A 23037-nucleotide genomic window follows, 5' to 3' on the forward strand; every position below is an offset into this window, starting at 1 on the left:
CGGTTGCAGCATTTCCACCACGCGGAACGACCCTAGGGCTCTGATTTCTGATCATCAGCAGTATCGTAGCGGCAGTCTCGGCGCTGGTGGATGCTGCGGTGAGTTCGCGTCTTCCCTGGTGTACACGCAGTCGCTTAGGGCCACCAGTTGAGCCATGTGCAGTGCATCTGCAGCTCAGGGCTGCATTTCTTTGCGGACGAATTGTATTGAACGCGCATAGCCTGCAGTCGGCGAGATACCCAATCGAGGCCAAGCGCAAACAGGCACTCCCGAGAGGGCTTCAGGAGAAGGATTGAAGCTGAGAAGATGTGCTATCTTTGAGAACAAGCTTGAAAAGAGGCTCATCTGACCCACCATCTCACGATTTGTATAATAGGTTCAGCATCATCCATCGACCAAGCAAAGCACATCATTCCTTCACTTTCCAGTCTTTAGTAACCACACTCACTGGTTGTTTCACTCTTGTTTTTCTTTTTTTCTTCTATCCAAGCCCTGGTTCGCCAACATGTGGACTCCTGTGTGGGCAAATGTTTTGCTTTTTGGGGCTCTCGCAGTCGCTTATCCTCAAGCTTCTGTGAGTGGAAATGGGACGTCGCCATCCACTACCGCTTCAACAACACCAGCAACAAATACAACATCAGCAGCTCCTACTGCAACTTGCTCTGGTAACACTGCCAGCGATAGAAGCCAGTGGTGCGACTATGACATCTCCACAAACTACTATAATGAGGTCCCAGACACTGGTGTCACCGTCGAGGTACGTTCCTGAATTTCTTACAGAATTGCTTCTCTTCACTTCGAATCGACTTTCCAAAAAAATTCGGCGATTATACATTCGAATCGATCCTTTTGGTCGGCGCTTTTCAAGCTGCGCATGCATATGTATATTTCCGTCGTATTTCTGCATCCAGCCCTAAACTCGTATCACGGCTCTCCAACATTTGAGCGGTGTTTGTACCTTGCATCATAGCTTCTTTACTCTGTCCACAACAGCAAATTCGTTCCTGCGTCTCAGACTTACCTGATCCTGCGAGGCACGTCTTACTGACAGCTTTCTAGTATTGGTTCGACGTTGTCAACCTGGACGCTTCTCCAGATGGCTTTTCTCGTCCCGTCATGGCCGTCAACGGAACCATCCCCGGCCCTGGGATCGAGTGCAACTGGGGTGACACAGTCGGTACGCAATTCATTGCAGGATTGGAATTCTCAATCTAACATCAGCAGTCATCCACGTGACAAACAGCATGACGAATGGCAACGGCACTGGCATCCACTGGCACGGCATTCGCCAGAATTGGACCAATTATGAAGACGGTGTCCCATCTGTCACTCAGTGCCCCATTGCTCCCGGTGATTCAAAGACTTACACATGGCGGGCCACGGCCTATGGATCGACATGGTACCACAGTCATTTCTCCTTGCAAGCATGGGAAGGTGTCTTCGGCCCCATTACCATTCATGGCCCTGCCTCTGGTAACTACGATGTGGATCTGGGACACTTGATGTTGAGCGATTGGTCGCACCAGACGTCTTTCGAGAAGGTGAATAACTTTGAATTCTTTGCCCCTGACTTCAAATCACTGACCTTCAACTAGTACTCTTTCGCCCAAACACAGGGTCCCCCGACTCTTGACAACGGCCTTCTCAACGGCCAGAATGTCTGGAACAACTCCGGAACCATCGAAGGGTCTCGATGGGAAACTAATGTGTCCTCGGGAAGCTCCTATCGTCTGCGCCTTACCAAGTGAGCACAAATATCTTCCATGCAGCATACAAAGGTCTAACACTCATCTTCGCAGCACTGGTATCGACACGCACTACAAATTTGGCATTGACAACCACACTGTAAGCAAGACGTCACCAATCTTTGGTCTTTGACACTAACAATCTGCAGCTCACGGTGATTGCGATGGATCTGGTCCCTATTGTGCCCTACACCACAGATGTCATTGACATCAACATGGGTCAACGCTACGATGTCGTTGTCAACGCAGACCAAGGAAGCGGTGACTACTGGGTCCGCGCCGTCCCGCAATCCAGTTGCTCGTCCAACAACAACACCGACGATATCAGGGGCATCCTTCGTTACGACGCTTCTAGCACTGCGGACCCGACGACAGCACCATACACCAAATTCAACAACACTCTTTGCGTGGATGAGCCGTACGCCAGTCTGGTCCCCTACATGTCCGACTCCCCCGCCAGCCCGTCCAGCGGTGGTGACGACCTGGACGTCACTGTCGGTGCGGTCAACGACCTTTTCAAGTGGTACATCAGCAACAAGACGTACGACGTGCCGTGGGAGAACCCGACGCTGCTGTCCATCTATAACAACGACACGACCTGGACCGACAGCGACCACGTCGTGGAGCTCGACCAAGTCAACGAATACGTTTACTTCGTCATTGAAACATCACAGGGTGTTCCTCACCCGATGCACTTGCACGGACACGACTTTTGGATCCTGGCGACGGGCAACACGACGTACGACAGCTCTGTCGCTCTCAACACGGACAACCCGCCTCGCCGCGACACCGTCACCCTGCCCACCATTGGTTACGTCGTCATCGCGTTCCTCACGGACAATCCTGGTGCCTGGCTGATGCACTGCCACATCGGATGGGTAAGTCTACCCCTGGATTCACACTTTTCCCAGGCGATAGCTAACACAACTTTCAGCACACAAGCGAAGGTCTCGCGATGCAATTTGTCGAGCGACCAAGCGAAATCGGCACCAGCGGCATCGACGACTTGCAATCAGTCTGCGATGCCTGGGACGCGCATGTGGAAGAAGCAGACATCGAGCAAGATGACTCGGGTGTATGAAAGCAACGCTGACCTCTCTACTCTTGTTTTCATTCATACAATATCCTCATATCCCATTACTTACCCGGAGTGCGGCGGCTTGACCTGGTTTGGGGAACATTTTGATATCATTTTTGGTCTATTATCTTCTGGGTGTACTCGAAAGCGCGTGGATGGAACGCAGCAGAAACATCATTCATACGACAGTCGGATTGTGCTGACTGTGCTGGGCTGGATCTTCGGACCCGGACTTGGAAAGATCGAGAGCCTTGCACCCTGTTTTGCATACCTTCTCGGGACTTGTAATATTGAATCGAAATATGATGGCACTTGGGACACGACTCGGGGACATTCGAGAATCGGAGCCTTTTGATCAATTTGCTGTGGTCTAGATGACGAAGGTGGACTTTTGAGCTTCTGAAACAAGCCTTGAATGGTCCAATGGTGGAGGAATTTGATTCTCCAATTTCCAGGTGGAAACGTTGAACCATTGGTTCGAGAGGAGCCTGATTTTGTAGTCGTCGTGTGCACCACCATCTTGCCTATCTGCCACAGCATTTCTTTCCTCTGGACAGGCGCTGTGATGCGACAAGCTTGATATTTTGAAGCCCCTGAATTCAAAGTTTTCGTCGAAAGTGCAGAACCAGTCGGAAATCTCTCCCACAAACTGCGTACAGTCATCATCGGTGAATCTGAGGTGGCCACTATAGTGGGGAAATCCGTCATCATCCCTGTGGGGAGCTTGTGCCCAGAAGTCAACCTGGCGATCATGGGGCAGCGTTGCTTCTTGCCCATGGAATTCGCTCCCGTCATCGCCTGATTCCAACTTGATGACTGGAGAAGCCCTTCTTCGCTGGGGGATTTCCAGGACCATTATCCCCTTGAGTCCCCTGCCTGCGAAATCGAAGGAAGCGTTCAGATTCCCATTCGCATCGTGATAGATGTCCAAAGTGTCCAGGTAATCAAGAAACTCCGGCTCGGTGTGGTGCATGCTCAGAAGATTTTGGTCCGTGAAATTACACTGAACGACATACGACCCTTGACACTGTCGCGGTCCAAAGGGCTCGTGCAACTTGTGTTGGCTGATTCCAGAGATGCGGTCCCAATGGGCCTCCATCATCATCTCCCATACTGCGTCTGCCTCTTTCCTGTTCTGCTCGCTCTCTCGCCTGTCGATTTCGCGAGCTAGATCGCAAACTTTGGCAGGGTTCCATCCGATACACATGGCTCGGCCTAGTCTGCACTTTGCTGTGTGGAGGCCAGGAATTCTCAAGGACAGGGGTTGAAGAGCGTGTGCCGGAACATCGTCTAATGCCAGGATTTTTGGAGTTTTGGTTGGATCTGGCTTTCCCATCGTCAGGAAGTGGAAGTCGAAGAAGCGCTGTGGATGGCGTCGGGCTCGTTCGGCAGGCAGAACAAATGTAGTCATGTTTTCCTTGTCTCCGTTGTCCTGCTTCAATAGCTTAATTAGCATGCATGATATTTGAAGCGGTTTTGCATGCTCACCTGATATTGGAAGACAGGATTCACCCATGAGTCTTTGAACCGACGTTTTGTACAAGAGGCGCGGAATTCAATGCCACAACGCTGCTGTATCTCGGCTTCTATCTTTGTGGCTTTCCGTCCGTGCTCCAACAAGAGGTCTTCTGGATTGAAAAGCGGAACACCCATTTTCTTCTCAACAATACTCGAATACAGGAAATGATCGAAAAGCAGAGGCGGCAAAACATGCAATGGAGTTGAACGGCTCTGGATTTGAGTCTCGCAAGCTTGCGAGAGAGCGTGTTTATACCTGGACCTATGGTGCGGCGCAGAGTGGTCCGTGTGTTCGTTCAAATGAGATTCATCACCAGGAAAAAGCAACGAGAAAAAGAAAAGAAAGAAAAAAACAGCGAAATATCGTCTCGATAGCCGAAAAGACGTCGGCCAGTGCGATCGCCCCACCTTGCCTTCTGCAGTAGGCAATGAAGAAGATGCAATCCATGACAAGTTCCAAGTCGTCGCAGTCGCACTCCCAAGCCCAAGTGTTGGACACACTCTTGAGGCTCATCCTACTCAAAACTGAAATCTCCGTCAATTCAGTTTACTGGGAGCTTGAATGCTCTCTGTATTGCTGCAAGGTTGCTCAGCGAGTGGAGGTGTCGGCCATGCCTCTCATCGCCGCCATCTCATTCTCCGTTCGTACTGGTAGGCTTTTTCAGAAAACGCATTCCAATCCTCCGGTGTCTCCTCTGGCCCCTCGCCAATTTTGAAGCCCCGGAACTCAGTGTTTTTCGGAATAAGGTTATTATCGTACATCACTCCAACGAATCGCGTACAGTCGTCGTCGAGAAACTCGATGTGGCCGGGCTCAGGGGTGGAAAATATCTCGCCCTCGCCAGTCTCTCGACCTCTCATCCTGAAGTAGATTCGGCGGGAAGGCGGAGCTGATGTTTTCTGCTTCTTTGCAGGACCATTGGCAGTTGGCGCTGCTCGCTTTCCTGAGGCACTTGGCGGAGGATCCTCTTCCTCTTCCTCTTCCTCTTCTTCTTCTTCCTCCTCCTCCCCCTCCTCCTCTTCCTCTTCCTCATCTTGAGAGTATTCGTCTTCGTCATCTGGGTCCAGCTCGTAGGCCAGATCAGCCACCTTTTCATCGGAGGAGTCCAAGAGCATTGTCCCCTTGATGATACTGAAATTGAAGGATGCCCCTAGGTACCCGTCTGTGCCAGGACCTATGTCGAGCCACAGCGCATCCGAATGATTGTGAGAATATTGTTGGGTGATATAGTCACACTGGACATAGTACGAGCCTTGACATTTTTGAAGCCCGAACGGCTGACGCGGCTCATCCTGGGGGAGACTGGAGACGTACTGGCGATGCGACTCCATCATCTCGTCATGTTCAGCTTCGTTCTCTGTCCTCTGCTCTTCCCACGCCCTCCTGTCGTGGCTGAGCGCTAGCTGATAGACAGCGTCACGGCTCCATCCAATACACAGCGCACGATCTTCGTCTACGCCACCGCTTTGCGTGTGAAGGCCGCGATATCTCCCCTCAACAAGTCGGTGGATTCCCATTCGTTCGTCATTATCAAGTCCGACCAGAGCAAGTGGCCTCGGGGTAATGGTTTGGTCTGGTCGTCCGTTTGGAAAGAAGTGAAACTTGAGGAAGCGTTCGGGATCTTTGCAAGCCCTCTCAATGGGCGTCGTCAACCTCGCGAAATCTTGCTCGGCTTGTTGCCTCTGCCTTTCGACCCTCTGCTTGTGCCCCTCGTCCCATGCCCGAGCCTCGCGTTCATAGTTCTGAAACAGTGGATCGTACTCGGTTTGCATTTCCAGTTGCAAGTTCAGGATTGACTCGGGGACGGTTTGGCACTAGTTGTTGCGTGTCAGCACAAGACCTCAAGTCACATACGGGCTGGGTTAAGGGAATGATGCTTCCAGTACTGACCTTTCCTCCCAACACTGCATCCCTCAATAAACTCTGGACCTGCTCCTTTGGCCAGTTTTCACGGAAGTCAATGCCATAGTGACGCAATTGTGCGACGTGAAATTTCTTCAAAAACAGCTTGTCGGATTCTTTTCTCGCGGCGTTTTGGTCTCGCTTCTTCTGCAAGTAGCTTTCAGGCGCAAAGAGCTCCGCTAGACGTGATGCCTCCATTCGCTCGATTTCACTCACGGTGAAGCGCCATCGGTCATCTTTGCAGTCGAGCTTGAAGTAGTTCTTAAGAAGTACTGGTGGCTGAGGTCGAGGGCCGACGTATTCTGACATTGTGTGAGAGGGTGAAGTCTTTCACAACTGGACAAAATGGAAACAACAAGGATGTGATGGACTTTGTCGCAACGACGTGTGAGATGAAGATGGTCGGTCTTGGTTGACGCGGGGTCGCGCTTTTATAGGTGCGCGGGAACACGTGATGTGTTGAATCATGGGCCTTAATGGACTGTGTGACGTGTGTACTGATTAAACGCAGGCTGCGCTTCAGAATGTAAATTCGAAGTTTTCCGGACTTGTCCTTATGCTATCTGGGAATCGAATACCAAAGAAAAAGGGTCTCACATCCTGTCCGAACTCCAAAGCTTGATCGACCAAGAAGCGCGAAAGGGAACGAGAAGATGATGGGCTTGTTTTGCAGCAATAGGCCGATAACGGGAAATAAACAGGAAACCTGCTCGTCTGTTTGTTTACCGTAATCAGTGCCACCTTGCCTTCCTCGCATACTCGTACTGTTCCGGTGAGAACGCATCCCAGCCGTCGGCCTGTGCTCCTGGAGCATCCGAGACCTTGTAGCCCGTGAACTCGACATTCTCGCCACAGAATGCAAGGCTATATGCCAGTCCCTCGAACTTCACACCCTGATCGTCAAAGTCGAGATGACCAGATAAAGGGTCGGAGAAGATCTCGCCCTGGCTAGTCTCGCGACCTCTCATTCTGTAAAACACGCGACGAGAAGTCGATGATGACGAGGTCGTCTTTCTCTTCTTTGCAGCGCCGCGCCCGCCCTTTGCAGCGCGATCCAGCTTATCCTCGGAAAGGCTCAGAAGCATAGTTCCTTCGAAGATCCCGAAATCGAAGGCGGCAATCAGAATACCATCCCGGTCGGTATCAATGTCCAAGATGAAGTCGTTCCCGTTGATGTGGCTCCAGCCTCCCGCAACCTCGTCACATTTGACGGCGTATGCACCCACACACGAGTCGAGCTTGAAGGGTGTGGACTTTTTGTTCGCAGCGCTGCCCTTCTTGCCCTTTTTGCCGCGGCCCGCTTCAGCGACGTACTCACGATGCGCCTCCATGACCTCCTCCCACTCAGCCTCCTCAATTTTCGCCTGAGCTTCGGACGCCTTCTCGTCGATTTCGCCTGCCAGGCGCCAAACTGCGTCACGATCCCATCCGATGCAGAGCACTCGATCCTTTTCGTCCCTTCCGCCACTGCGGGTTTCCAGACCGGGAATACGGCCAGCTTTGTCATGAAGTGGCCACCTGTTTCTGAATCCGTACAGTGCCAACGGTTTTGGTGTCTTGCTCTTGTCCGGCTTTCCGTCCGTGAGGAAAAAGTAATTGATGAATCTCTCAAGATCGTGTGTCGCTTTTTCGCCGGGCGTTTCGCACCTAAGAAACGCCTCGTCGGCTTCTTGCTTCTTCCTCTTACCCCAGTCGGAATCCTCGCCTTTCCACTTCCGGTATGTTGGTTCGTAGTCTCTTCGCATGCTCTCCTCCAAGCTAGCCACCTCTTCCGCAACGTTGGCGCACTAGAGCTGTTGGTCAATACAAAGTAATGCCGTGATCAATGAGCATTCTGTCGCTGCTTACGAGACCTGAGGCGATACGGTTCTTCAGCAAACCTTTCAGATCATCAACTTTGAATTTGGAAAGGGCTGTGCTGCCGTAGAACCGCAGCTGTCCGACCAAAAAGGATCTATTGAGCAGGGCTCGAGCGTCTTTCTTTGCTTGCTCTTGGTCTGCCTGGAGCTCCAGACTGTCTGGATCGAGGAGACCGCGAAGCTTCGCTGGCTCCATTCGAGTGACACCTGAAGCGGTAAAAGAGTCGCCGCATAGCTGGAAGCCGCGCTTTTTGAGCACGGGTGCTGGACCTATGCTGGCGCCTGACATCTTTGGGATCTTTGAAGAATTTAAGTAGCAAATCTGAAGAGATTGGAAGCGAAAGAGGCAAGATGAGCTTGAGGAGAATTTCGGGCACTTGTGTCACAGCAACGCGGACGCGCACGCGCTTAAGTAGATCGCGCAACCACGTGATTTTCTGTAGTGCTGCAAGGACAAGAATGCCCCTGAGAGATAGGCAGCAATCCAAAAATCTGCCAATTCGATGATGAGTCACAAAGAAGACCACGGAATCCCTCCAATCTGTAGTCAGTGGTTGAACACTGCCTAAAGGAGAGGCATGGACGGCTGGTTTTGCTATGCAGCGATAGCGGGGCAGCTGCGATGAGAGCACGATCCCTTATCGCCGCGGGGCCCTCAAAGCTCCTCAGTACAACCACGACAATCCATTCCAACCTTATCAAATCGCTCATAGACGACGACTCCTTCAGCCAACACGACGACAAACACCAATTGATCAAGAAAAATGCCATTCACACCTTTCTCAGTCCCGGGGACCGTCCACCGCTTCACACCTCAGCTCAGCGCCTTTGAGCTGTCGACGTCATCCAACACATCCAACGACTCCAAAGCACCCAACACGCTCCTCTGGATCGGAGGTCTCGGAGATGGACTCCTCACCGTCGTCTATGTGAAGCATCTCGCCGCCTCCCTCCCTCCCTCCTGGACCCTCGCACAACCGCTCCTCTCGTCTGCCGGCATTGGCTGGGGCACCTCCAGCATCGCGCGCGACGCGGCCGAAATCGGACAATGCGTGGCATACTTCCGCAAGCTGCGACCAGGCACCAAGATTGTGCTGATGGGCCACTCGACGGGCACGCAGGACTTGGTCGAATACGTGACGGGCAAGGGCGCGGACGAGAGGGAGAAGGTCGACGGCATTGCGTTGCAGGCGCCCGTCAGCGACCGCGAAGCCCTAGTCCACGCGCTGGGAGAAAAGGGATACAATGAGGGCGTCGCTGCTGCTCGTGAGTTTGTGGGGCAGGGTCGTGCGGACGACGTGCTGCCCGGTCGCTACACCAAGGACCTCATGGGCCCAGCGCCTGTGTGCGCACGCCGATGGCTTGATCTTTGCAGCCCAGGCCCCGAACACCGCGGAGCAGACGACTTCTTCAGCTCGGATCTGGGAGAAGAGAGGTGGGGCGAATGGGCCAGTGGTATCGCCAAATCCAAGACGCCTGTCTGCTTCCTCTACGGAGGCAGTGATGAGTTTGTGCCCAAATTTGTGGACAAGGAGGCGCTGGTGAAGACTTGGATGAGGCTTGTCAAGGAGGCCGGAGGGTCTGTGGATGAAGTTAATGGAGGCATCGTGCCCGGAGCATCACACAATTTGCAGAAGAGCTCTGAGGACGTTGTCAAGGACCTTATCAAGAGGGTAGATGGATTTTTGGGTAAAGTGGAGGGCGCTGAGTTTGGCGCAAAGATGTGATGGGAGCCGAGCAACAAAATTTCTCTATTCCCAAAATGCCCGGCGCACTGTAAGTCTTTGTTATGCCTATAACATGATGCCAATGACGCAGCCTCCAGTGTTTTTGATATCTCATAACCACATGCATTTTGTCCAACCCCAACCGCCAACACATTTATCAACCAATCAAGTTCGGCCAATCATCTCTCGAGCCGTTTCCATGGTCTCTGTGCCTTGAAAATTAGGCCGTTCCTTGACCTCGCGTTGCACACGCGCCTATCTCGGTCAATTAACCTTGTAGACGCGAAGGTGCTCGACGCGTTGCGTAATCTTACAACTACATACATGTATTTACCCCGGACTCGACACTTCTCGCCCACAACATTCTCAACGCCTTCAGATTCATCTCCTTCAACATTGACCCTCGTTGTGCAACTGAACCAATGGCTTCATATAGCTATGGTCGGTCTGGGCCGCCAGTATTCAAAGAAACAGGTGGTTGGGAGCTGCGCGAAAAAAAGTTCACAGTCGAAGGGTACGACCGCATTGAGGGCAAGTATCTTAGAGATCTATTCGGACCCGTGGTACCCAATGGGCGGGGATTTTCTGTTTTGAGTCCCGGCGCGCTGTATTGACGCGCTCAAAGCTGACTGTTTCTCAAGCCTCGGGGAACGAAGAATCCGAACCTCGATGTCGTCTCCGCAGCAGCAAAATCGACTGAAGACGAAGACGATGGTATATATACGAGGGCGCCCCAGCCGCCAGATGAGAACTGGATGGACAGCCCACGAAAAGTCCTCGCACCACTTGTTGAGCATCACGGCTTCCAGCATCACTCTCCCAATCCTCCCGAGTCCAGGGTGTAAGTTCACTCCGATGCCGCAACTGTCATCAGCGGACTAGATAGCAAGCTTGATGAAAACCGTGCCCGCCTCAACCAGGACAACTCTTCCCACCACTTATTGAGCATCATGGCTTCCGGCATCGCCCCCGCCAATACTCCCAAGTCCAGGACGACAATTCCCTCCGATGCCGCTACCGTCATCAGCGGACTAGATGGCAAGCTTGACGAAATCCGTATCACCCCATTGCCCTCGCTGTGGATCCCATGTCCCAGTCAGCTGCTAATGGGTTGAACGACGATCAGAGGAAGCTCTATGACCTCTTGATGAGCCACTTCTGGAAGGTCAGCTCAAGAAACAGGACAAACCAGAGGTCCTTACCTGAGGTCCTGATTTGACGGTGCTCAAAAGCGAGGCCTTGCGGTCTCCACGAGCAGTGCCGCTGATTGAGGTTGGTTTGACATGGCCGCGGCTGCGGGATCACGTTACTCCTGCGTCTTTCGTCCTTGAGTTTGAAAGATACTCACGGCTTGCGATCAGTAGATTTTGTGACCGTCAGATAGCAACATTCAAATGAGACTCGACAGCACAAAAGGCTCGCTGCGTGGGAAATAGGTTGAGGCAATGGCCGAGCACCGCCCAAACCTCCATGTGCAGTACCGAAACAACTCTCAGGGTTCGTTAGTACCCAAAGCAGATGTGAACTGGAAACGATAACTCAATCACCACGTCACCTCTCGCCGCTCTATCCGCTTCCACAACACAAAACCAAAAATTCGCACCCCTCGTCCAACTCACCCAATGGCCAGACGCCACCAAACTCGCTCATCGCAATTGCGCGCGCCATGTTCGGTTCCGCATGGTCAACAAAGAAATTCGTAAAAGCGCTCAAAACCGCGCCTGCCCCATCGTCCGACTCTTTCGTCGTCGCATCGGCCTGAACAGGCAAACTTGTCCTTAGTTCTGCTTCGCGGACGTACTTGACAGGCGCGGTAGCCATGACTGGGCGAGCTAGGGCGCGGATGAGCGACTTGTCGACGCCTTCAGGGAGGGCCAAGCCTGTCACGGCGCGCACGCATGCGCGGAGGGTGGCGGTGTGGGAGGAGAGGACGCCGAAAAGTGTGGGCGCAGTCGAGGCAGGAGTCAGAGAGGCGGTTGCGATGTGGCGGAGCATCTGGAGGAGGATGTTGGTTGAGCCTTTTATAAATGTGATAGGAAAGCAAAATGTCTCTTACGGCAGTAGCAATCCCCCTCCTTCGCCATTCCCGATGCACCACGACCTGCGTGATCCAGCAGACGCGCCTGCCCTGTCCGTCGCGCCAGCGCGTCGCGAAAACGTGACCGACGATCTGGCGCTCAGGTTGACTCGACGAGGCAAGCCTGGTGCTCTCGCCAGTCGCGCTATCCGTGTCCACAACTTTTGGTGCTGATTTGCCATCACCATTGCAGATTACGAAAGCGCGGACGTACTCATTGTGTACGTCCACCACACCTTCCGTCCTTGCTGCCCCCGCTGCTCCATCACCAGCCAAGCGGCCTTCCTCTTCCGCAGCTGCGAGGCACTCTCGTTTCAGCCGCTGCGGTGACATTTTGACTCTTTTCCCCGCCTCGGCCCATGGCCCTAGTTGCGTTGCCGCAAGCGGTCCCCAAGTGGCGTAGTGCGTCGAGAAGAGCTGTGATGCTTCCTCCAGATGCTGTTTCGTGATTCCGGAGTCGACGAAGCGTTCGAGGACGGGGAGTGCTTGGGCAGAGTATGGCATTGCTCAAGTCGCGTAGGGCAGTAGGTTGTTATGGTGCTGTCAGCTCGGGAAACTTGTCTTGTGTTTTGCTGTTGTGGAGGGTTGCTGAAAGGTCCTACTGTCAATGGTCAACAGGCACGAGAAATGACGGGCTGCGCTCGGGGAGGCTGATCCAAGAATTGTTTGGTTGGGTAGATTCGTCTTCGCTACCAAAGATTGCAGTAGCACCAAGCAACTGCCGTATAGATCATTTGACCCAACGGGACTCCGGGTCCCTCTGACCCACATTTCTCCATTTGGAGCACTCCATTCCGTGTCGCATCCTCCACATGCGTGTCCACGTGTCTTTCTTCCCACTCCCTTTGTATCCAACCATTTTTCAGAAAACCGGCTGCTTTGGAAAATGAGTGAAACTGAGCACCCAAAGACAACTTACCGCCCTCATTACTCTTCCCCTAGCTTGCGGGTATCTCGTACAGCCATCTAGGGCAGTGTGCAGCGCAACGGGGAGCGCATTCAAAAACATGCGTACTCGCGAATCGGAAACGGCGGAACGACGAACTCGAAAATGACGACGACGCGAGATGAAAAACGGACGAACGCACGAGATAACGCAATCGACAAAACGACGAACGGACATGCGCGAGCGAAAACGACGAAACGCAAACGACGGGGGGTAGGGTCGGAGGCAGGGCAAGACAAGACTTGGACGAGTCGTCTACTTGAACGACATGGTCCGCTTGGTCTTCTTACATAACCACGCAACAGCCTTTGAGAGCCCGAACAAGTTTCGGAATCCCTTTCCTGACCATTTCGTCAATCTCATCGTTCTGGCCTTGGCCTTGTTGTTGCTGTTGGGCTCCAGGGTATTGGTTGTTGTAGCCTTGCTGATAGTTACCTTGTGGTTTGCCGTGTTGCTTCTGCGGGTGGTGCGGCTGGGCCTGTTCCTGGTCGTGGCCAGCGGCCGCATCGGCGTATGAGGAGTGGTGGTGCGATTCCTGTGGCTTCTCGTGCTGGGCGCCGTAGTTGACGCTCTGTGGGTGTTGCTGCTGCTGGTGATGAGGCTGCTGTTGGTGGTGCTGCTGCTGGCCATGGTTCTGGACGTGATGCTCGGGCAACTGGCCACCTCCTCCAAGGTGTGATGGAAGGTGAGCTTCTCCGCCAGTCAAGTCGACGTAGATTCGACCGGCATTCTCCTCGGTGCGGTATTGCAGTCCCAATTCCTGGCAGACCTTCTCAACGCGGGGCTTGATTTTCTGGACGTGGCCAGCCGAGTGGTTTCCCTTGCCTACGATGACGTGCAAGTGGTTCTGGCCATGCTGCTGCGCGTGCCGGATGCGCTCCTCGAGGATGTCCTCGGCCTCTTCGACAAACTGTCCGTGAAGATCAATGGTGTCCCCATCTACGCGATCCGGCGCATTGTTCTCGCGGAAGATGTACTCCGAGGCCTGCTTGTTGTACTCTTCCATCTTTGCGCCATGGCGCTTGCCGGCCTCGGACAGTTCGTGAGCGGCCTTGCCGTCGCCGGACTCGTAGGCTTCGTGCGCCTTGTCGAAGCAGTCCTTCCGCTTGGTATGTTCCTGACGCGCCAGATCGCGGAGACGGTCGTATTCGGCCTCGACTTCGTTGGAGCTCTCATGACCGTGGTGGGAGAATGCTGGGAGGTGTTGTTAGCAGCTGGAACAGGGGTTGTTAGGGTCATGGCAGGGTCCAACTAACGCTTGTGGCCGATTTGAGTGAAAGACATGGCGAAAGATGTTCAAAGATTAAACGACAATATGGATGGAGAACGAGTAGTTTGTAGCTTCGAATATCCAAGTGGGCAAAGACGGATCTTAAAGGTTGCGAGATGAGATGAGCAGCGGTGAGATCGCTTGGCAGTGGTGCATTTCAGGAACCGGGAGCAAGCTGCGGGGCACCCACGCCATCGGACCCACAAGCGCCACGGCCTCGCCGCACCGCCGCACCACACAGCCGCTACTATGACATAGCCGTAGCTATCCAACCCCGTATTCAACCTCAACACGAAACTTGGACACGGCTCTTTTCGACTCATGTCACCTTCATGATGAGACTCGCCACTAGGTAATCATAATCAAAGCTCCTCAAATTCAACTAACTTTTACCCCTGATTTTCCGGTCCAAGCAAATAGTGTCCCGTTAGATACCCCCAGCCCCCTGATTGGACTATTTTCACGCAATTTTCCAATAGCTTTTCCTCCAAGCGCCTCCTGCCATCGAGATAGTATCATGTCCAAACCTCCCAATAGCCAGGCTATCGTCTGGCTGCTTTGACTTTGATCTTTTTGAGGACCAGCCCCGGCTTGCTGGCCAAATAAACTCAACAAGGCTCAACTCCATCGTATCAGAGCTTGGGCATGGTCAGGAAGTCTTCATCATCCTTCATGTCGTCGTGGCCTACGACTCTGTTGAATTCGGGCAAAGCTCCCCTTGGCTTGCCCTTCGGCGGCGGGACGTACCTGAACGGCAGGATTTTGCAGGCCTTGAGGTCTTCGGGCGACAGCAGCTTGATACCCCTCTCCTCGTCATCGCTGTCATCCGAGTTCTTCTTTCTCCTTTTGCGCTTTTTTCCGCAATCACCTCTCTTTCTTTTGCCATCGGGTCCGACTTCTGAGGCTTCGTCTTCATCGTCCTCCATCTTCTGTGGATCAAACCACGATCCATCAGGCTTCTTCAGTGTGAAGATTTCGCCAAACTTCTCCATCTCCTTGCGCGCGCGGTTGTGCATCTCAACGTCTCGGAAAGTTGAGCGGTTGCATGCCTCAGGTATCAGCCGCTGCTCCCAGGGAATCAAGCAGACGCGCTTGAACGCCGCCCGAAACTTCTTGAATGCGTCGTTGAATTCGGCGCCTGGGTTGACCAAAATCTTCTTCTCCTGGGCATTGTTGGGCCCGCTGTAGGCGACATGGACGGCGTAGAACTTGGTGATCTCCAAGTCGGTCTCGTACATTGAGAGCTCGATGCGCTCGGACGTGTTGGCCAGCACGTTGACGCGTGTCATCGTGACGTTATGCGGGAATCCGGTATTGTCGACGTAGACATGATAGTTGTCTGTAGAAGCGCAAGATGAGAGGTTAGAGCAAATCTTTTTGGAAAGTGCGTCGGCGCGTTCAGCGGCCGCGGCAGCTCGGTATGCAGCAAGCTTCTGGACCGAAGAGTCCAAGGGGCGAGTCGGCGTCGGGCTGGGAGAGGAGGATGAGCGCGAGGGGGAGGGCTCCGGGGTCTTGGCCTTCGAATCGCCGGGAAGAGGTTCCTCGTCGTCGTCCGAGATGGGCGCCGGTTGGGCCTTTGTCGCACTGTTGCTGCTGCCTCTGGCTTTGCCCGCGCCTCTGGCTCTGCCTCTTCCCGAGCCTCTACCCCTTGCACTACCCCTTCCTCTTCCCCTTCCTCTGCCTGTTCCTCTTCCCCCACTTGCTGCTCCAGCTGCCGAGTCGTTGTGATCTTCCTCATTTATTGAGGATTCTTCGGACGTACCAGATTGAAGATCACGCTTGGCGGCTTCAGCACCCTTCTTGAATTGCTTTACTGTGGCATATTAGTGCTGATATTACACGAATGTAAGGATTGGCGAGCGAATCTATAGCACGATGTCACAAAATCGAAACTCGAACTCTTGCAAAGTGAACAAGACTCACCCTCCTCGCTCTCTTCCTTCTTCTCTTTCTTCTTCTGCTTCGGCGTAGTGCCGTTCTTCTTGTCGATAGTCGTCAACAAGTACTTCTTCGTACTGTAGGCACGCTGTTTGCGCAAGCTGTCCTCGAGCCAGTCGAATGTCACGATGTCGACCGTACCCAGAGCTTTCGCGTCCTTGACTATCAAGAGGTGTGGATATTCAGTATTTGTAAAGGGCGAAGTTAAAGTGAGACGACGAAGAATCATGCTCAGGTAAACTTACCAAATGGACTTTCATCTCTCCAATGATCCTCATCCGCGATGAGATGTGTAACCTCACCGTTGATGGCGGTCGCAAAGCGTCCACCGGCATTTTCAACCCATCTCCTAATGTGTGAATAGGTGCGGGCTGGTCCGAATGCACCGCTCGCGGCGATCGTGAGGTTCTTGAAAGGGTCCTTAGTCATCGTGTCTGGATGTTGGATGCGGCGTGGGAAGAAGGTAAGGTCATGCGGTCATGAGGTCGAAACTGGAGTGAAGTAGTCGTAGAACCTGAAGACGGGCAGGGTCACGGGGTAGATGAGCCCGATGCTGCTGGCCGGGATGCCGACGAGCGAGTTGAAGGGCCGGAGGTCGTGCGTCGAGCAGCTGACACTGGTTAAGGAGTTGTGGCATCTAGCGCAGGTAGGAGAGCGCAGAACGCAGAGGGCGAAGTACCAGTTGAAGAGGTACAGGCTGTGGTGATGTCGGGAAGATAGTCTTGAGCGTGAGTGGTGAGGAGGAGTTTGAGGCGTGGAAGGTTGAGCAGGATCGTAGGCAGAAGAGGTTAGTTTTATACCTGGCTGCGCGGATGATGTCGTCGGGCAATGATTAGGAAGGAGGCTGCGACTTCGTTCGGACGTGTGAATGCCAAAGTGTGCCGCTTCCTCGAGAGACAAGATCACAGATGGATACTCATCCAAACTGTCATGCCGCTTGGACGGCAGACATCACAATGTGAAAAGTCCAACTGCAGAGAAGAGCCATCATTCAACTACTTTTACGACTTGTTCTTCATCTCACGTAGAGCCGCCATGACATCGACAGGATCAGTCTTGCCAACCTTTTGCTGAATCTCTGGGTCAGTAACCCTCATAAAGACATTGTGTTGCTAGATGTCGTTAGCCCGTTGTCAAGTGGCACTTTGGACAAAAACTTGCCTTTTCATCTCCGATCGTGAATTTTCCTTGGGTCTCCTTGTTCTGCTGCGCAAATGCATCAAGCTTTTGAACAGCAGGACTCTGCAAGACCTTCTTGCCGAAGGCCACATTGCCTTTTGTGTACTCGTGCCCAGGATACACCTTCGTGTCATCTGGAAGTGCAGCCAGAGTCTCATTCAAGGCCTTGTGCATTTCCGCCGCAGTACCCTCAAAGAAACGCCCGCATCCACCGATGAAAAGAGTGTCTCCAGTGAAAACGACCTTTTCGCTTCCGTCCTCGAAAAAGTAGCAGATGCTGTCTTGAGTATGGCAGGGAGTGTGCAGGGCAGTGACTTTGATACCATCACCAATCTTGAAGGTCTCTTGGTGGCCAGGGGTATGAGTCTTGTGTGCGCAATCCTTGCCGCCAATGATGGGAAGCTTGTAGTGCTTCAGAATCTCCTCATTGCCGCCAGCGTGGTCATGGTGATGGTGGGTGTTGATGATCTTTGAGAGCTTGATCGCGCCGCTCTCAGTCTTGTCCTTCAAAACAGGAAGGACCCTAGATACTAGTTCATGATTGGGAATCAATTGACAAATGCGAAGACTTACTCTGGCGGGTTGGCGGGGTCGATGATGACAGCCTCTTTGGTCTTGTCATCAGAAACGAGGTAGGCGTAATTGTTGCCCGTTCCCTCCCCTGGCCAAGAATCAGTTCGAGTACCTTGGTGGCCTGTAGATCCGGGGCAAACCTACACATCGGGATCGACTGGACATGCATGGTTCGGGCAATTGGAATCTAATTTTGGTCAGCGAGAGCTTGCCTTGTTCTATTATTGCAGCATTACCCTCGAATTGATACGAAAAGATGATTGGCAAGAGCTTCTTTTGAGAACTGATGCGAGAAAGCTCATGAGGACAATGGCGGCAGCGATTGAAAAGGTGCGAGAGGAGAACATGCGGGGAGCTGGCGGGAAAGTAATCGGTCACCGAAACGGCAAACGTCATACGGGGATAAGCCATTAAAGCCGTCTGCACGTGACAAAAAAGTTCACGTCGCGTCCAATTGGTCGTCCGACTTCAACATCTTCAACAACATAACAACAATTACCAAACCGCAAGATCATGTCCGAACCTTCGCTGGCTTTGCCGGGCCAGTCCCTCGGCGCAGCCGACAAGTACGCCCCCGGTCCAGGAACGCACATCCATGGCGCCGACCTTTACGCATCTCTTCTGGGACCCGTCTCCGAAACCAAACCTCTCAAACGCGCCGCGAATGCCAATGCGAACACGAGCCTACCTTCCCTGTCTGTCGCCCGCCCGCCTGCGACCTCTACGATATCCCTCGCTGGTACGGGTGGCACGAGTGTGCTCCCCGAAGTTGATTCCGTCGTTCTGGCACGCGTGACGCGATTGACACCCAGACAAGCGACGGTGGAAATCCTGGTTGTCGGCGAGACGGTGTGCCGTGATGGCTTCCAGGGTATCATCAGGAAAGACGACATCAGGGCGACGGAGAAAGACCGCATCAAGGTGGGCGAATGCTTCCACGTCGGGGATATCGTGCGTGGTGTAGTGGTAAGTCACGGCCCTTCTCATACCAGCAAGATTGCGTACAATTGCTAAGATTTGGCACAGATTTCTCTTGGAGACCAATCAAACTACTACCTTTCGACCGCGTCCAACGAATATGGCGTCATAATGGCAAAGAGCGAAGCCGAGAATCAAATGTATCCCATCAGTTGGAAAGAGTTTAGGGATCCGAGGACTGGGTTGACCGAAACCCGCAAGGTAGCCAAGCCTTTCTGAGGAATCGCCAGCCAGGCAGCCACGGCACATACGGAGGTATCCACATCAAGTTGCCAGCTCAAAAGAATGGGCCAAACATCATCATCTAGCTTCGACCTTGAGTGCGGCGCAATCAGGTCCACAGAAGCCTTTCCCCGAAAGAACTGTCGCGGTCAAGACAGATGGAATAGGCTGTCGACTAAGTTCGACCACTTGCCTGTGACGCCTAGGAGGAATGTTCCTGGGCCATGGTGAAGGTGACACGCGGAGCAGCACTGTGTCCTAAGCAGAGGAACAACGTGCTTGAGCGATGCAATCTCCAGCACACTGGATGTTGGAATTGTAGCGCTATTTTGCCAGTCTCACGATGTAAGAGCAAAGCAAATTAACAGCTACCTCCAATACTTTGGATGTAGATTTCAAATGATTGAAGACCCTTCGACAGTCTACTTGCACACATTACGCTATGAAATCTAAATGATTCTCTTGATTGACTTACGCTAGCAGCTGTAGTCCTACCCGTAGTGAGCGTACTACCAGCGACTTCTATCGGCATGGAACGAAATCGACCTGAGACAGGTGCTGACACCGTTTCGGAGTGCCTCGTCTCATTTCGCGCAGTATCTGCACGCTTTCTTCCCCGTCGGAGCTCGGAATCCCGTGTCCGCGTAAATCTCCGCTTGGACGTTCGTGGATATCGGATTTCGAGTCTGCTACATTGTGCTGGTGTAATCTAGGTATGGTTTCGAAGTGTCCTGACGAGAAGGCTGTGCAAAAGCTTCGAAAGGGCACGGCACTGGAGAACATGAGTGCGGCAAAATGGAAATTTGGCAATCACGAAAGCAGATTTGGATGTCCGTATCTGGAGAAACGGAGATCCCGAATTTGCAAAGTCGCCATCATCGCGTGGCCCCCAAAGTTGCCTCGCTTCACTGCCCAAGTCAGACGGAAACTGCAGACTCGCGACGCGGGGGCCTTTCGGAGTGGGCTCAAGACCTTCTGAGAAACATTACATCAGCGTCGAAGAGCATTGGCGAAACGGAGCTTGAAAGGGCCTGATTTGTGGGGTCTCGTCTGACACCAGTGACGGCATCACAGCACTGTACTCGCTCCCCGATGGACTTTCGGCCTCATCTCTTGCAGCTCAGGCAGGCTGTGATCTTGAAAATGAGGAAATCAGTAGAAAACATGGCTGGTATGCGCGAGAACCGTTATATAAAATAGGGCCAGCAATGCTGTCTAGACTCATCAGCTCAACCTACCCATCCTCTCTTCAATATCTCCAGCGCCTGGAAACCCTTCTCAGCCTTTTGCGCCCCAGCCAAGGCATACAAGCTTTCTCCTCCTCGCCAAGTATCCAACAAGTACTCAAAATGGCCGACTCCAAGACCGACCAGAGAACCGAGCTGGCGTCCAAGGATTTTGTACCGCGTGGCTTCAAATCCTCGTCCCCGCTGAACACGGCGCTATTCCTAGGCCTGCGCACCTTGGACTGTCTCCTTCAATATAGCATCCTCGCCCACGGTGTCGGCAGCGGGCTCATCAAGTTGCTTGGAGGAGAGGTCATCCCCGATGGGCCTCCCCTCTCCAGCGGCATCGACGCCATTGACGCCCTGGGACTCTCGGCTTACCGCCTCACCATGTTGACGATGATCACCATCACGGCCATCAAGCACTGGTGGTTCGTTCTGTGCGTCTCGCAAGAAGCATGGACAGTGACGGGCGCCCTGGGCGTAGGCTTCTTCAACGTCTTCTGGAACACGACCAACAATCTGCTCTTAATGTGCGCCGCCACCTCGGCCGCCTCTGGGCCCGGCGGCGAGACGCTGTCGAACCCGCGCCTGCTGGCCGGTCTGATCTTCTTCATCATCGGCATTGGCGGCGAGTGGCAGTGCGAGATCCACCGCAAGGCTTTCAAGGCGGACCCGCGCAACAAGGGGAAGGCGTTTACCGGCGGCCTGTTTGCTCTTGTCCGCCATCCCAACTACAGCGGCTACTCTCTTTGGCGCGCGGCTTGCGCGATGGCCGGGTCCGGGATTGTTTGGTCGCTCGTCGTTGGGAGCTTCTTCCTCTGGGACTTTGCTAGCCGTGCTATCCCCGCGCTCGACGAGTATTGCACCAAGAGGGTAAGTCTATTTGGTGATTTCAACTGTCCAAGAAGACGCTGACTTTTCCATAGTACGCCGGACAGTGGTCCGCTTACAAGCAGAGGACGCCTTGCAAGCTGGTCCCTTTCCTCTGGTAGAGGATGAACGGTCTGCGGGTTCTGTTCAGAATCCTGTACGCTGTCTGGCCCGTTAGGCACAACGGCCTCTCTAACAGATCTTTAATCCTGCGGTGTCGATAAAGTCTCCATAAGACGTTTTTCGGTCCTCTTACAAGAAAAGCCATCTTTCAAGCAAGCGTACGTTTTTGTGGTCGATTTCGACTTTCTCTTTGCACTTCCAGCGATATAAGGGCGGAGCTTCGTGCTGTGGGTGTGTCTGATGGATCTCTTTTGGCGTTGCTCGATTTCTCTTTCGTTAGAGTAATCTAGATTTCTTAGAATTAGAACTTCGACGCATAGCAAATGGCAAAATATCATATCTCATCATGGGCCGCATCCAGACGCCTCAAACTTCTTCAAACAGTCGACATGGGGATGCATTTGCATGTGTCAGCCACAGCCTACCGACCTTGTAGGTAAGGGTTCTTCTTTTGTCGTGGATTGAGGGAGATATACTGGTGTTGCAATAGAAAGGGCCTCAAAAGAAATGACAATCCCGACGCAGGGTGCTTTTCCCCTCAGACTGAGTCGTTTGGCGATTCCATACCATATGCCTTGGAGTTGACATTTCTTTCGCTACCCCCTGTGGTATCAGACATGAAGGCAAGCGCAACCACAAGCAAGGAAAGTGCGATCACGACCTTGACTACCACAATCTGCTCCATGTGTCGACTTTGAAGGAATTCGGGGGCGTCGTATACTGCTACCCATGGTTCTGATATGCAAGACTTGAACTTGAACACTCGCTATCCGCGCTCTTTCCACAACGGCAAAGTGTGTTGTGCATCATGAATCTCGCAGCCATCAAGCCTCGATCTCGCGGGATCAGAGCTTTTCCCGAAGCTCCTGTTTTAGCCTCGAAAGCTCATCGATGTGATCCAACTCGGGCGCCATAATCGCTTTGACGACTTCGACAACCGGGAACACAGCCTCGAGGCTGTCAACTACGTACCTCGCTTTCCTTGTTTCAGCGCCGGCAGTCCTGCAGTCAGCAATCCAAAAAGGAACAACCAAAAGTGACACTCTCGTCCTTCCTTTCTTTTGGCCAAACACACGATCCCAAACATTCGGCTTTTTCCTCAATTTCCTCACAGGTCAGTCCAGATCACCTGTCTGTGTAACCACTCCAAACCGTGGCTCTCAGCCCTTTTCCAGCCCCCCCTTCTTGCTATTTTAGTTTCTGATAGAATGCTGTTGGCCTTCCCGTGCAGTCGGCTCCGGAAAGAAGACGATCCGGCCAGAGGGCTGTCAGAGGTCGTGAGGGTACCTAGGTGGTGATCAATACGTATGTAGGCACTGCGCCAATCACATCAACCATCCATGCCCGCTGCTGCAGCATGTATGGGTGCTTTGTGACACGTCCAGCCACCTACCTGCCCTTTGCTGTCCCTTCCCCTCTCCAATCATCTCGGCCGCCAGCCACTCAGTTATTCACTCCATTCGGCTGCATCTACGGGCAGGACACCATCATCTTGGAGGCTCCGCATCCACTGCCGCCGCCGTCCATCACGAGCGTCCGCCAAGTCGTCAACTCGCTCGCTGTCAGTCAATCCGACACGCATGCCGAAGTCGCATCCCCATCTGCCGTGCGCGCCGCCGGCTTCCGCATGTCAGCCTGCTGCGTAGCACATCTCAAAGTGCCAGCCAGTCAAAACACTCCAGTGACGACGACGGTCAACGTATGGTGCAGCATGCGAGTAGGCGGGCACGGATGCATGCACGCCTGGCTGCATGCACTCTACGCCGTGTACATGACGCACGAAATAAAATGCCCTACGCACA

At 53.2% G+C, this 23037-nt stretch overlaps 12 protein-coding genes across 12 annotated transcripts; 5 read left to right on the top strand and 7 right to left on the bottom strand.

Moving 5' to 3' along the window:
• Positions 1–1116: 1116 nt before the first annotated feature.
• On the top strand, positions 1117–2826 carry BKA78DRAFT_253132 (putative laccase-2; the record flags this gene model as incomplete). Its single annotated transcript, XM_066884793.1, has 6 exons — positions 1117–1177; positions 1222–1541; positions 1596–1744; positions 1800–1845; positions 1895–2623; positions 2680–2826. 6 exons carry the CDS (start codon positions 1117–1119, stop codon positions 2824–2826), a joined length of 1452 nt encoding a protein of 483 aa, XP_066742730.1.
• Positions 2827–3062: 236 nt separating this feature from the next.
• Positions 3063–4609, bottom strand: BKA78DRAFT_166119 (uncharacterized protein). The gene is made up of 2 exons (XM_066883174.1): positions 4312–4609; positions 3063–4258 (listed from the first exon to the last, which is right to left on the bottom strand). Exons 1-2 carry the CDS (start codon positions 4474–4476, stop codon positions 3194–3196), a joined length of 1230 nt encoding a protein of 409 aa, XP_066742731.1. The 5' UTR covers positions 4477–4609; the 3' UTR covers positions 3063–3193.
• A 26-nt stretch (positions 4610–4635) lies between these two features.
• On the bottom strand, positions 4636–6553 carry BKA78DRAFT_381190 (uncharacterized protein; the record flags this gene model as incomplete). The annotated part of the gene is made up of 2 exons (XM_066892994.1): positions 4636–6156; positions 6233–6553. 2 exons carry the CDS (start codon positions 6551–6553, stop codon positions 4960–4962), a joined length of 1518 nt encoding a protein of 505 aa, XP_066742732.1. The 3' UTR covers positions 4636–4959.
• Positions 6554–6794: 241 nt separating this feature from the next.
• On the bottom strand, positions 6795–8501 carry BKA78DRAFT_345109 (uncharacterized protein). The gene is made up of 2 exons (XM_066890477.1): positions 8093–8501; positions 6795–8031 (listed from the first exon to the last, which is right to left on the bottom strand). Exons 1-2 carry the CDS (start codon positions 8390–8392, stop codon positions 6976–6978), a joined length of 1356 nt encoding a protein of 451 aa, XP_066742733.1. The 5' UTR covers positions 8393–8501; the 3' UTR covers positions 6795–6975.
• Positions 8502–8597: 96 nt separating this feature from the next.
• Positions 8598–9928, top strand: BKA78DRAFT_318990 (siderophore biosynthesis lipase/esterase-like protein). Its single transcript, XM_066888825.1, has one exon. The coding sequence runs from the start codon at positions 8868–8870 to the stop codon at positions 9828–9830; it is 963 nt and encodes a 320-aa protein (XP_066742734.1). The 5' UTR covers positions 8598–8867; the 3' UTR covers positions 9831–9928.
• A 657-nt stretch (positions 9929–10585) lies between these two features.
• BKA78DRAFT_297211 (uncharacterized protein) lies at positions 10586–10945 on the top strand (the record flags this gene model as incomplete). Its single annotated transcript, XM_066886730.1, has 2 exons — positions 10586–10671; positions 10705–10945. The coding sequence occupies 2 exons, from the start codon at positions 10586–10588 to the stop codon at positions 10943–10945; spliced, it is 327 nt and encodes a 108-aa protein (XP_066742735.1).
• A 451-nt stretch (positions 10946–11396) lies between these two features.
• BKA78DRAFT_297212 (uncharacterized protein) lies at positions 11397–12411 on the bottom strand (the record flags this gene model as incomplete). The annotated part of the gene is made up of 2 exons (XM_066886731.1): positions 11397–11825; positions 11887–12411. 2 exons carry the CDS (start codon positions 12409–12411, stop codon positions 11397–11399), a joined length of 954 nt encoding a protein of 317 aa, XP_066742736.1.
• A 728-nt stretch (positions 12412–13139) lies between these two features.
• Positions 13140–14137, bottom strand: BKA78DRAFT_297213 (uncharacterized protein; the record flags this gene model as incomplete). The annotated part of the gene is made up of 2 exons (XM_066886732.1): positions 13140–14047; positions 14110–14137. The coding sequence occupies 2 exons, from the start codon at positions 14135–14137 to the stop codon at positions 13140–13142; spliced, it is 936 nt and encodes a 311-aa protein (XP_066742737.1).
• A 278-nt stretch (positions 14138–14415) lies between these two features.
• Positions 14416–16490, bottom strand: BKA78DRAFT_345113 (uncharacterized protein; the record flags this gene model as incomplete). Its single annotated transcript, XM_066890478.1, has 3 exons — positions 14416–15936; positions 16047–16223; positions 16307–16490. The coding sequence occupies 3 exons, from the start codon at positions 16488–16490 to the stop codon at positions 14756–14758; spliced, it is 1542 nt and encodes a 513-aa protein (XP_066742738.1). The 3' UTR covers positions 14416–14755.
• A 441-nt stretch (positions 16491–16931) lies between these two features.
• BKA78DRAFT_318998 (hydroxyacylglutathione hydrolase) lies at positions 16932–18162 on the bottom strand (the record flags this gene model as incomplete). The annotated part of the gene is made up of 5 exons (XM_066888826.1): positions 16932–17173; positions 17223–17763; positions 17814–17901; positions 17958–18000; positions 18050–18162. Coding segments are annotated over 5 exons (896 nt in total), but the record flags the coding sequence as incomplete, so codon positions are not given.
• Positions 18163–18326: 164 nt separating this feature from the next.
• Positions 18327–19010, top strand: BKA78DRAFT_297216 (uncharacterized protein; the record flags this gene model as incomplete). Its single annotated transcript, XM_066886733.1, has 2 exons — positions 18327–18779; positions 18840–19010. 2 exons carry the CDS (start codon positions 18327–18329, stop codon positions 19008–19010), a joined length of 624 nt encoding a protein of 207 aa, XP_066742740.1.
• Positions 19011–20362: 1352 nt separating this feature from the next.
• BKA78DRAFT_253692 (ERG4/ERG24 ergosterol biosynthesis-like protein) lies at positions 20363–21234 on the top strand (the record flags this gene model as incomplete). The annotated part of the gene is made up of 2 exons (XM_066884843.1): positions 20363–21115; positions 21169–21234. 2 exons carry the CDS (start codon positions 20363–20365, stop codon positions 21232–21234), a joined length of 819 nt encoding a protein of 272 aa, XP_066742741.1.
• Between the last annotated feature and the right edge of the window lie 1803 nt (positions 21235–23037).

This window comes from Phyllosticta capitalensis (genome assembly GCF_038381095.1).
Source record: "Phyllosticta capitalensis strain CBS 128856 chromosome Unknown BKA78scaffold_7, whole genome shotgun sequence".
Taxonomy (NCBI): Eukaryota; Fungi; Ascomycota; class Dothideomycetes; order Botryosphaeriales; family Phyllostictaceae; genus Phyllosticta; species Phyllosticta capitalensis.